Below are 13,602 nucleotides of genomic sequence, written 5' to 3' on the forward strand. Positions count from 1 at the left end.
CATCTGTAACTTAGAATTTTAGACTGTTGGCCTTACTTTATGTATATGATCAAATGTCTACTGTGAATTCCTAGAAAGTTATTGATTGTTAAAGTTCTATGACGTGATTTAAATGTAATTAAAAAAGAATCCTGTGTGAGTAGATACAGTATCCATCCATTCCCTAGTGTGTATAGTGTTTAGCAAAGGCACTCAGTATTGTTAAATAAATAAATGAATGAATTAAAATGTTGACATGCTTTATGGACTGTCTGCTACAGAAAGTCCAAGCTATTCCGGGTCAGTGATGCAATATAATTGGACTTGGGGTAGGTGGGAAGCTAGAGGACCTGAGTTCAAATACAAGCTGGGCCACTGATTCCTTCACTCACTCTGCGAATTTAGGCAAGTTACTTAACTTTTCAGAGCCCTGGCTTTCCCCTTTAGAAGCTGAAAGCATTGTGTTGAATGTACTAAGTGACCTCTGGCTTCTCTGGGCTCAAATGTCCTTCATCTTAGCTTAAGAAAGCTCTTCTATTTCTAGTTGGAAAAAGGTCTAAGTGGCCTGACAACTTGGGGCTACCCTTGCAGCCAATCTTGAGAAATGTTCTTTTTCTCCTTTTCTCAACAAAATACACTCCTAGTCCAGTTACCTTTAGTACTGTACTGTGAAAGAAATTTTACCAGAAAATAACCTGTAGTTTAAGGCATGTTAATAGAAACAGTTACAAACACAAACGAAAGACACACAAACACAATGTAGCACTGTCTAGCTTAAAATCCAGTTTTTACTTAAAATATTTTTCTTTCTGGATGTCTCTATCCAATTGCTTAAGTCCAGCCTCTTCTTAGGCTGGTTTCTTCCCTCCCATCCTCTCCCCTCCCTTCCCATTCTATCTCTGTTTGCCTCTGATTATCTGAAAAATTTGTGTTAAATACTTTTTTCCAAACATCTGTAAAATTTAGTTTCCCTAAATCTCTGTTAAGAGGTCTAGCAGTTCGTCCAGGATAAGCTGTGTGCCTGTGGAGTGCTTTGAGCACCTCTTTCCGTATATCCACCTATTTGGGAATCTGGCTCTTGTAGAATTGGCTTTACCTCTCTCTCTCCTAACTCTTGTTTTTATGGTTCTCCCCTCCTCCTGCCCATCCCATCTTCTCTTGCATTCTTTATACTCCTGGATTGTTCAGGTGAGGATGGTCTCATAATTTTGGCAGTGAAGTCTAGCCTGAACCTTTCCAAATAGTCATTTTAACATAGATGTTATGCTTAAATACTGTTCATTTGGAGAATCAAAGTTGCAGATGCTCTTAGAAACAGAGAAAGAGAGAGAATTGAGAAGAGTTCTTTCTTTATCCATTGGTCTATTTCTTTATATCATACAGACTCTCAGCTTCTTTCTTTTGGTATTTTCTAGCTCTTTAGGAGTTTCATCCTCTTTGCTTTGTATTCTTAAAGAAAAAACAGAGCTCTACAATTTTAGCTTTCTTGAGTCACTAGAGGGTCTTTCCTGCACATGTGCCTGCTCTGAAATAATTGGTTTGTCTCCTTTCACAAGGAGCAGTATTTGGCATCAATGCCCAAGTGCAGGTGTCCTATCATATAAGATGGTGCTTCATTCAGAAAACCCAAGATAGAGTAAAATAAATTACCGACATCTTGGCTCCATGCTCCATTCACAACTGTTAATTTTACAGGGTTATGCTTCCATTTCTGAGCGAGAGCTCCTGGCAGGGACAGCTGCTCCCATGCCCCAGATTGTGCTGTGTTCATCCCAGTAGGAGTCATCAAAAGCAGCAGGAGAGCAGGAAGGTGGCAGTGCATCAGAGAACTGAGCAGTACTGTAGCATGGCCCTGGGAGGAGGGAGCAGGATGGGTCTCTTCAAAGTGCTTTTCACTTCCTCCTTCAATCTTTGTACGGTTATGTGCATGATTAACTGGGGAAGAAGAAAAAGATGACTCTACTGAGAAAGTTGTCAATACTGCTTTTACTCTTATATGTAGCTTATTTTCAAAATACCTTTGTGTATCTGCTAGCATGGTGATGGACCTAACCAACAATAGGCCTGTATGCTTGTCCAGAGAATGTCAAGGGGGCCTACATCATGACTACTGGGATCTGGGTCACTGGAGCAGAGCTGGCATGACAGGTGAAAAGCATACTTCGAGTCAGCCTGCTGTGGCTTACTTCCCAAACTGGAGCAAAGGCTCAGGCTCATGCCAAGATTCTGACCAAGCACAGGACTTGATACATGGTAAACACTCTTTCACTGAAGGTCTTTTGAAGGAAAGTTGCTGCATTGTTCAATGCTATATTTCCCCAGTGCTTAGAACAGTGTTGACAAAAGTTAATAGAAGTTAAATGCTTGAAAGTTAAAGGAAGGAAAAAAATGGAGACTATCAGTAGCCATATTGAGGCACCAGGGTGAGCAGTGGCGCTGTATAGAATTTTGTGTACTTACTGATACATTTCTTTCTGTGACTATACCTTCTATTCTTGTCCTCTGATTTAATTTCCACTTGGAAAAAAGTCATTTGCAACATATATTATGTTGTACATGTTGCCATCAAAAGGTAAAAATTCTAGGTTCTTGTCTTTAGTACTAGGATGGCTCTACTCATGATAATATAAAACAAATTTTAGGTTTAAATTGCTTTGGGAATAAGAAATTCTGACTCAGTGAACATACGCCACTTTTTCAAAAGTGAAAATAATGTTTCTCATTCTTCTTTTTCTTAACTCAAGAATAATGACCATTTTCTTTATTCAAATTTTGAAGGTATGGTATGTTTGAGACTGATACCGGACCGTATACAGGAGAAAGTTAGATAATCATTTTGTGACCAGCATTCTGGGTTGTCACACTGAACAAATCCCTGGAACTCATTTACATTTTGCATAAAATTCTCATGGGATTTATTGTCTAAACCTTTACCATACTCTATGCCTTGAATGTATTAATTTCCTGATCAGATGTGAAATTTTGGGGGTAGAAATAGATTTGCATGTTTTTTTCAACCATAAAGTTTCATACAGGGTCCCTCTCAGAAACCCGGAAAACCCAGTATCTTTCAAAGCCATTTGATTAAAACCTAGAGTGAATGTGATTTGAATTGTCAAAGTACATCTAAAAAAAGGCTGGTTTAAGTTTGGCAGTGGAGCAACACTGAGCTGGGGAAAGGAATACATAGAAAAAAATGCAGGTGATTCTGGAAGATCCAAAGGACATTAATTTTCCCATAAAATACTGTGGGAGAGAGAGGAGGCTTGATTTGAACTTCTAGGGCACTGTTGATTCCTTAACTCCCCAAACAGTGCCTGGCACAGAATAAATCACTCAATAAATGTTTGTTGAGTGCTGTGATTTGAAGGAGAAGAACATCACATGAGCTCTCCCTTTTTCCCCCTCTTTTCTTCACAAAGGTTGAAAAGAATGATGAAGAACAAAAGATTGAACAAGATGGTATCAAACCAGAAGATAAAGCTCACAAGGCCGCGACCAAAATTCAGGCTAGCTTCCGTGGACACATAACAAGGAAAAAGCTCAAAGGAGAGAAGAAGGGTGATGCCCAGGCCGCTGAGGCCGAGGCGAATGAGAAGAAGGATGAAGCCCCTGTTGCTGACGGGGTGGAGAAGAAGGGAGAAGGCGCTGCTGCCGCGGAGGCGGCCCCCACCGCTGGCCCCAAGCCGGACGAGACCGGCAAGGCAGGAGAAACTCCTTCCGAGGAGAAGAAGGGGGAGGGCGCCCCCGATGCTGCCACAGAGCCCGCAGCCCCCCAGGCTCCCGCACCCTCAGAGGAGAAGGCCGGCTCAGCTGAGACAGAAAGTGCCACTAAAGCTTCCACTGATAACTCGCCGTCCTCCAAGGCCGAAGATGCCCCAGCCAAGGAGGAGCCTAAACAAGCCGATGTGCCTGCTGCTGTCACTGCTGCTGCTGCCACCACCCCTGCTGCAGAGGATGCTGCTGCCAAGGCAACAGCCCAGCCTCCCACGGAGACTGCAGAGAGCAGCCAAGCTGAAGAGAAGATAGGTGAGCACCCGTGAGGGCCAGATGCAGTGGGTGCATGGGTCGGGGGGAGGGGTCTGTTCAGAAGGTCTTTCAGGGAGAGAGGAGAAAAGTTAGAAGGTGGTTTCTGGAAATCAAGGGAAGTCATGCGTAAGTCCCCAAAGTGGCAGGACTAAGAGCTAAGGTTACCTTCCCAAATATCTCCAAGCCTGAGCGATAACTCAGGCAGGTCTATGTCGCAGCCGGTACTAGAGAGATCTGGCAATTATCTTAAGTAGATGGATATATACAGTCAAACTAGATAAACTTGGTTAGAAATATTCTGTGTGCTGATAGTTTAATAAGTAATCACTGAGGCTACATATATTTTATGGGTGAGAGTTAGCTAATGTGATTATCTGACTCCAGGAAGTGTCTGTATAAATACAGCCAACTTCTTATTGATCCAGATTACCTAGTGTGTTAATTGCTGGCAGCTAAAATATAATCTCATACCACCTTTCCCTATCCCACAATATGTTCCTGGGCATTCTCCCCACCATCAGTTGGTGAGTTGTGTGTGTCTGTGTGTGTGTGTACGCGTGTGCGCCCGCTCTCAGAGAATGTTAATTGTAATGTTAATTGGGGTCAAACATAATTAGGAAAATAAGTCTGTTGATGTTGCCAAGAACAAAAGAAAAACCCCAAATCAGAATATGTTGTGAAGTCAAACATAAATTATCATTTTAGTATTGAAGACACTACTTTCTATCATATTCATAAATAACTGAGAGTTGATTACGATTATAGAAAGGTACTGGATTCTATTCAGTTTGGAGCTGTAACTTGGAAGTTGGAGTGTTTTCACTATTACTGCCCAAAGAGCCTATGCAGAATTGGAATAGAATACTCCCAGAGAAAGATAAATTTACTAGACCATCACCCCTGGGAACTAGATCTAAACCTCACTCCAGCACAACCACAGCGGTAAATGTAAAGGAGGCCGGCAGTCTCTGTGATCTTTCTCTAATCTAACACGACCCATGAACACTTTCCAACCAAGATCCTCAAGGATAAAGTTGTTTCTGTGCCAGTTTAAAAGGCTGGGTTTACTCTTTTAGAACCCCTTGGATTTAACCAGTGGTATGTTCAAATATAGACTGGACCACAGTGTGCCTCTTTGGGAGAAGATCTATTCCATGAGAATGGTCTGAGAAATGTTTTGGCATCTGACCATCAGATTAAGAAAGTAACTATTGGAATTTGCCTTGATATCCATTTCTCCAAAATTAAATGGCAAATTACTATTTTAGATATTTTTATGTCTACTTCTTTATCTTATCCCTAAAATTCTATAAGATGCCAGATTATATAAATTATCATTGTTATTAGCATATTCTAGTTCTAGGTAAATCACATGCTTCTTTCTATCAGTGATTCATTCTGAATCTTTATTCTAACTACATACCTGCCCCAGGGGTCAGAACTTGAGGTTAAGAAGATGAGAATTTTTCCCTGGAAAAGATAAGGCATGTGATAAAAATGGGGTATGGGTTTTTATTTACTCAGTAAAGCAAACTCTGCTAACTATTTTTCTTTAGATTTAAGGTTTGAGCCTCAGATAAAATGTCTGAAAATCACTTTGCATATAGACAGATTACCTGTTGTGTCATTTTCATAAATCTTAGAAATTAATCATACTTTTAAATACAGAAAATATCTGACATTGCTCAGATCATAGTTTTAAAATTGGAATTTCTAAAGTTGTGAGTATAGACACAAAGACATGATGTGATTTTAGGTTTATACTCATTATTTGGATTAACAGAAAGAAGGACTTCTTGAATCAGTGAAAAGTCTAATATATATTTTTAAAGAAATTGTTTTATTATTTTTCCAAATTATGATAATTCCAAATGTATTAATGAAATATTTTATGTAGGTGTTTAAATATTGAATGAAAACTGACTAAATTTAAATTATAGATAATAATTTGCTTATTCTATTCATTTATTTGATTAAAATTGTGTCTGATCAGTGAAAGCAAATAGAGATCATGCTCTCCCCTAAATTTTATAAGTTCTGATTGAAAAATATCTCAATTAAATTTTATTATGTACATTCAAAAATGATTGAAAGTATAGGTGAAGTTAAACTTGAAGATAATCACAAAGGGCAATTTATCTTACAATGTTTCTTAGATTTGTGCAGGTATTGTCCTCTTGGTTAGATTCTGAAATGCTGCCTGTAGCTTCTTTCTGGACTGAGGGATCTATTAGCCTTGCCTGCTGCATGTGACAAGCACAGATTACCCAGCTGTGATGAATCTCATGGAATCACAGAAACTGAAGGTGACAAGGAGATCTATCATATCATACCAGGACCAAATTCCCAAAGGCCCTGTACTGCATTTCCTCTATCTTCCCTTGGGTTTCATTCTAAGCTGGGTTAAAACAGCAGTATTTTCAACTGGGCTGTATCATTAGGAAATGGATGGCTACCATGGGTTGCTTTAGAATCCTATGGCTGCCTGGAGGGGCACAGAGATACAATCTAAGAGGGTACAAAATTAGTCAAAAAAGAAAAGCTAAGAAAATAATTTCTGTCAGTGAAAGGGTCAGGCTGGGTGTGGAGGCTATGCCTGTAATCCTAGCACTTTGGGAGGCAGAGGCAGGAGGATTTCTTGAGGCCAGGAGTTCAAGACCAGCCTGAGCAACATAGTGAGACCCTGTCTCTACAAGAAATAGAATTAACTGGGTGTGGTGGTGCAGGCCTGTAGTCCCAGCTGCTCAGCAGGCTGAGGCAGGAGGATCACTTGAGCCCAGGAGTTTGAGGTTGCTGTGAGGTATGATGATGCCACTGCACTCGAGCCAGGGCAACAGTGAGAGACCCTGTCTCAAAAAAAAAGGAAGAAGAGAGAGAGAGAGTCATAATTTTAGATTAAAGATGATCATTGCTTTAATACATATGGAAATATTTTATAAGTTATAAATGCTATTTATTTTATTTCTTTTGCTACTTATGGATTTGTTACAGGTGGATACCATTTTCATTAGGACCTTTAAAGTTGACTACTTTTTTCCTTTTTATTTTTCTTTTTTAATCATCCTACTATATCTCCCTTTCCCTGCTTTGCCAGTTTACCTGCCCGCTTTTTATGTGCCTATGACCAAAACATTTCCGTGCACTCCTGATGATGACTCCTTTGCAGGAAGAAGAATGTTGAAAACACTGCCCCCATCAGCCCTGAGGAGAGAATTTCCAAGCCCCCTTTAATGACTATGTCCTCGGGGTCTTATACAGAGATTGTCAATGTGCTCTTTGACTCTCAGTGAAAGAATTCTCTGTCACATCTCCTGTTCTCCATGGTAGCCTATTGACTTTCCCCAAGAGAGGAGTCCACAATTTCTGCTGTGGCCATATTCAGTTATGTAGTCGTACCAAGGTAACCCATCCAGGCGGCTATCAATATGTGATACTGACTAGGTGCTGCCACAGGGTATGTGACTGATGCTAGGCAGAAGTGTAACTCTGAGTCACTCTAAGATGTTCTGTAGGTTGATCCTGGCTACATTCTATTTCCATGGTCTCATATGTCTTTCAAATTGGGATCATCAATAATGATCTGGAAAGGAGGGGAGTTTCCTATTTTCATTCCCTGTTCAAATAGAAAAATTGACTTGGTGTCTCCTTCCCTCTCTCCCTCCTCCCTTTTCTCCTTCCTGCCTCCCTCCCTCCCTTTCTCTCTTCCTCTTCCCCTTTCTCCCATTCTTCTATTCTTCCTTCCTTTCCTCCTTCCCTTTATATTAAGTTTCTGCTGTGCTAGGTATTGGGGTCACAAAGATGAGTAAGATATGGTCCTTTGACCTTAAGGAGTTCTCATCTGATGGTGAGGGTGGAATGAAATTCACAGAGTAGTGTTGAAAACAATCACATTAATAACAATTAAATTCTACAAATAGGTAAGGAGAACTTCCATATGCCAACATGCTTTGGGACAAAATATGGATGAGACAGTGCTTCAGGGGCCAAGATACAGTTTGATGCATGCTATGGAAAGTCTTGTATAATATGTGTCTTGATAGTCAAGCTACTAGCCAAAAATATCGATGCAAAATTTACAACTTCCAGAACGATAATTATGTGTAAGAAAATGAAATACTCAGCCCATATTTCTGGATTTGGGAAAATTGTTTATGTTTCCCAGAACGATATTTTCCCTAAGGCCCGAGGTAACCATCCACTTTTTAGCTTTCCAGAAGACAGATCCACTTCCCCTGAGCTGTGCACTGGATGTGAGATTTCCCGAGAATATTTACACTTATTTGGCAGGGTGCCTCATGAGCGGTTTTGATTTGAAATGTGGTTTCAACCACTTCCCAAATTTATACACAACTCATAAAGAGTGAAAAATCTTAGTTGTGAAAGTACATAAATGCTGTTTATAAAACCTGTGCACCCTGTCAGATACTCAGTACTCTTGAGTACTGTTGATTATTAAGCTTTTATGGAGCCCTTTTACATTGTGAGAGCAATGATTTTTACTGGCTTTTCTTGACCAAGAACAAATGGCATTTGATAATATTTCTCTATTCTTACATTGCAAGAATAGGGGCAAAGTAAATGGGTCTTCTGCCCACAGACAGAGTCAGTGAGGAAACAGGGGTCAAACAGGGAGACCTTTAAATCTTCACCTTCACTTTAGCCCTACGATTCTTTACCTCTCTTTGAAGGTGTTGTGTTTTATCTCCATTTCTGCATTTTCTCTATATCTTAGCAATGTGACAATCTGATTTTATTGGGAAATACCTACCAGGACATTCCTAGGGCATTCTCTGTCCCTCATGCCCGGTAAGATAATGCAGGGAAAAGAACATTGAACTGAACCAAAGGGAACAGGATTCTAGCCTCAATATTTCTACCAAACAGCTGGGAGATCTTAGATAAGTTATTGCTTTTCTTGGCCTCAGTTGTCTCATCCTTAAGAAGAAGATAGTTGATTTTTTAGGTTTTTTCAAGGGTTAAAATATAAAGGTCTAATAATAGGTAGCATTTAATAGACTTATATTAAGTGTCAGGCCCTGTGCTAAATGCTATGTGGGGATTATCGCACTTGATCATCATAACCGCTCTGTGGTAGCAATGTAGTCGTGTAATTTCTAATTCCTCTTTTACAGACAAGGGGCCTGAGGTTTAGAGAGATATGGCATTAATAATTGTCAACAGCTAGCAAATGTTGGACCATGAACCCTGACAGTCTGAGAGGTCACATGTTGACCCCGACACCCATACAAATACTATTCTGGAAGAAACAAAGAGAAGAGAGATGTCTGCCGACCCTAAAATCATGTTCTAATCTAAGAACATCTCTCTTATTTGTATAACTGGATACTCCAGACTCTTGCCTGGGAATTATTAGTGATGCATTTGCAGATGGGCATCCAGCAACTGCCATAATTCCTGATCATGATTCCTTCACAGCTCTATAACCAGAATTATTGGGAATATTAAACTAGTTCTGAATCTTCAGTTCTTATTCCAAAAATGCTTCCAGTGCTGTTTTATTAGACCTAAGAGAGCTATAAAGATCAGTTGAAATTGATTGTCCTTAACAGGAATTACTAACTCCATCAAATATGCCAAGAGGAGCTGAAAATTAGAAATTGGAATTTTCATATCTCAATCAGATGAAAATCATTTTATTTATTGTAGGCGATTCTTACCCTAAATTTAGCTTATCAGAATTAGTATATATTTTATATTCTTGTTTAGATCCTCACTCTCCTTTGAAGTGCATTTCCAAAAGACCTGGTACTTTTATAACTAAAACATTAAAGAACTTAACAGAAGAAACAAATTAGAGAGCAATCACTATCTCTTTAGTGAAAAAAAAGTTAGCAAACAAAAGAGAAGATGAAGAAATATGTTTTAGCGTCAAAAAACTCACATTTTTGAGGCCTTTTGTCCATTCTTTCATAGCTCATATTAAATTATTACTATCACCTTATAAAAGAGGCTAATAAATAGAAAGGCATGTTCCACCCTCAATTTTAAAGTTATAAAACTATATTTGAAACTAAAAATAATATTTCTTCAAACATAGAATATTTTTCAGATGTTAATACATATTCATCATGTCTTCTCTTTTTTTCTCTATGCACACACACTTGTGCACACACACAAATCCCAGAAGTATTAAAAAGAGAAGGAAGAAGAAACAAGAGCAGCAGGGGTCACACAGTGAGTCCGTTTGAGTGGTCATCACTCTTGTTTTGTTCTCACAGCCATAGCTTCATTAAATGAAGAATGAAAAGTTTGCTCTATTCAGACCTACGTGGAAGGGAAGAAGGAAGCCAAGGGGGCTACTTAAAGCTGCAAGAACTGTGCTCTTGAAAATCTGTCAGGATTGTATGGTTTATAGCATGTATAAAGAGGTCAGGAAGGTTTGAAAGAATATGTAATTTTTACATCCTTCTTAACCATATTTGAATTTTGTGTTGAAAGAAAATAACTAAATCAGATGCTAAACCTCAGACCAATTCATATAATCAAGAAAATTTGAACCACTGCCATCTTCAAAAAAGCTTTAGCCAGTTATTGACCTCACTGCAATGAAGCTTGGCTCTCTAAGCAAGTAATTCATTTTTGGGTTTGTTTAAAAGAATTGTCATAAATTATTTTTGAATGGTGAATAGTATAATGTTTTTAATAGATCCAATATCTTATAGGATATCTCTGGTGCAATAGCACTGTATTTTCAGCATAATGGACTGAACACCACTTAAAATCAAGACATATGGGTTCTTGTTCAAATTCTGTTGATATCAAGCCAGGCTTTCCACACTTAGGGCTTAGTTCTGACATCTGTCAGTGTGTTCAACTAGGTATTCTTTACCTCTCAGCTTTAAAAAACAAGTTTACCATGGTAGACCAAGGAGGCATCTTTAAACTGTGGGGCATATGGCCTCTTAGCCACCCATCCTCACTTTCCTGTACTCCTTTATTTTCTTAACTATTAGAGAGTGGGTTTATGGGATGGAGCTTATAGTATAAAATTTAGATAGAGGGGCAAAGAATCTAGGAAGATTCAATTCTGAGAAAATTTATGATTCCACTGGGGGCCCAACAGACAGCAAGAACACTTCAGTGGAGTTTTCTAACCCCACCTTATACTTGTGATTGAAAATAAAGAGGTGAAAGTAATGTTTTCTGGTATGCTTAGACTACTGACTCCTAGTCCTTTTAACAATGTCTCTGAGATGGAAAACTACAACTGTGGTGGCCTACATTTGCTGTCAGTAGTTTCAGTTCCATCATAGACAGTTCATTATCGATTTATTTTTATACCTATCTTATTTCATTAAAGTAATTAAAGCAGCTTTAGGAATTCATAAAGCCTTCAATTCTTGTGTAGATCAGTGGACACACCTGACAGACATCTCATAAGCTCTTCGAAATTTTTTCAGTAGCTTGCCATTAAAACATAAATATGATATGAATAAGCTAATATCATGTTCCTCTAATTCTTTTTTTTTCATTTTGGTATATTACAGGGGTACAAATGTTTAGGTCATGTATATTGCCTTTACCCCACCCGAATCAGAGCTTCATGTAGGACCATCTAATTCTTTTTTTAACTCTACATTTACAGTGCCTGGATCTTTGACCATTAGTGACATTGGCCAACAGGCCTAAGTGCTTGGAATTAGACTATCAAACATCCCAAGAAAAGATGGTATACATAATAGACAAGTTAGATGTGATTACTCAACAATTCTCACACTTATTTTCAATTTTTAAATCATAACTAGGGGATTGTGGAAGATAAAATACTTCAGTTTGATCATCTCGCATCATTCTACTTGGAAGGGAAACTGAAGTTCTTATTTTCAGGGAAAAAAATAGTATCCCGGGAAAGCTATTTGCCTTTCCTTATAAATTATGTTTAACATTAATGGTCTTTCCTGGTGGCATATATACAGTGAGGTAACTTTGAAGGCTCTAGTTTTTTTGTTTTGTTTTTTTCCAGTATGAGTTAGTAGAATCTTTTGGATTTTGGAATAGAAACTAGAAACCATTTACTTAAAATGGTTCCTTTTTACTGGTGTATGAAGAATGTGTATAAATCTGTCAGATAAAATGGAGATAAACATTTTTGTAGCCCTTAAAAAAAATTTCTCCTTGTCCTGGGGTATGAAAAGGTGAAGAATGTAATTTAGCTATGCTTAAGCACTGTATTCATTCATGTAGCATAGCCTTTTGCCGGTTCACAGACACATATGTACACACACATGCACACACACGAACACACACACATGAATACTCAGTATGCAGCGAAAGGCCGTTAGGCTGTCACAGACAATCTGCAAGAACAACGAGTTACACATTTTCTTCACTATTCAGGCCAACAGGAAGTGGGGAGCAGCTCCAGGAACATCACTCTGTCTCTCTGAGGGTGTGTGTGGAAAGCCGTAGTCCTTTCTCTGCTGGTCACGCAACTAGGATATGTTTGTGAATCTACAATGGGATGGTTAGAGCTAGGATTTGGGACTAAAGCTATGTGTGATGAAATTTGTAGTGTCTAAACATTAAAACCCTGGTTAGGCTAGTTAGGGGAAGATTGTCCAAGAAGACTTCTTTGTGTAGAGATTATCTCATTCGAGTCTTGAAGGACAAAATATATCTAATGAAAAGGGATATCATTTATTTAAAAACTTGAGAAACCACCTTTCATTCAAATTAATACAGAAATACAATTCAATTAATAATTGTGCTGCAGCTTTTTAAGATTAAGCCTCAGTGGAGATAGTAGCTCCAAGGTCTGTTTTGTTTATTGTTGAACTTCTGCATCTATAACAATGATTTGAATGAATAATACTATGCAGTAGAGAAAATCCTAAACTGACCCAGGAGAATGAGTGTGGAAGCTCACTGGGAAGTTTGGTTGTTACTCAGAGCCATAAGTCATCCCTGAGAGTGCCAGAATTCAAACCATTTAGAGCTTCATAGACCAGTGTGAGCATTTTGCATTATGTTCAGAAACATATTGAGAACTAGAGGAAATCAAGGCTGCTCCCTTCTGAAAGCAGGTGATTGATTTCATTCCAGCCACATGAGTGACCTGTGGGTGGCTCTTGCCAGTGTGTGACAAGTACACCCAGGGAAGAAATAATCTGCCAGGTTCCTTGGCTCCTTCTCCTCATCTGACACATTTAAGTAATCTTTGCAAGATACGTAAGAGTTTACATACCTGCTATTGCCCCACTACAAGATGAATTGTTAATGTGTTCCCAAACCAACAGTGTGAGGGCAGAGATCAGTAAATAGGCTCTCCCATTCCTGTTGCCTGTTCTCCTTTCTCACAGTAGTATAATATTAATTTTTGTGCAGCCTGTGAGCCATTCAGACTATAGACCATAGGGGACATGGGAGTGGGAGGTTGAATAGATTCTTCCCAACACATAAGCTGTAACTTAAAGTAACTCTCATGTATTTGGTAAAAAGACAGAAAGAGCCCCACTTTGTGAAGGCTCTCTCTATTCCAATATGAAGGGCTAAGTCTATAGTTTAGTAATGTGGTTTCAGCATTCTCCCCACAGGTATAATCAAATCCTTTTCGAAGGAAAAGCAGCAGTTTAC

The 13,602-nt window shown here is 38.8% G+C and overlaps 1 protein-coding gene across 1 annotated transcript in view; it reads left to right on the forward strand.

Annotated features, from left to right (window-relative positions):
• Nucleotides 1-13,602, forward strand: part of GAP43 (growth associated protein 43) — a 96,076-nt gene that overhangs the window by 47,366 nt on the left and 35,108 nt on the right. The window contains exon 2 of the mRNA XM_069472646.1: nt 3,402-4,008. Coding sequence (XP_069328747.1) covers nt 3,402-4,008 — 607 coding nt within the window. The remainder of the gene's footprint in view (nt 1-3,401; nt 4,009-13,602) is intronic.

This window comes from Eulemur rufifrons, chromosome 7 (assembly GCF_041146395.1).
Source record: "Eulemur rufifrons isolate Redbay chromosome 7, OSU_ERuf_1, whole genome shotgun sequence".
Classification (NCBI taxonomy): Eukaryota; Metazoa; Chordata; class Mammalia; order Primates; family Lemuridae; genus Eulemur; species Eulemur rufifrons.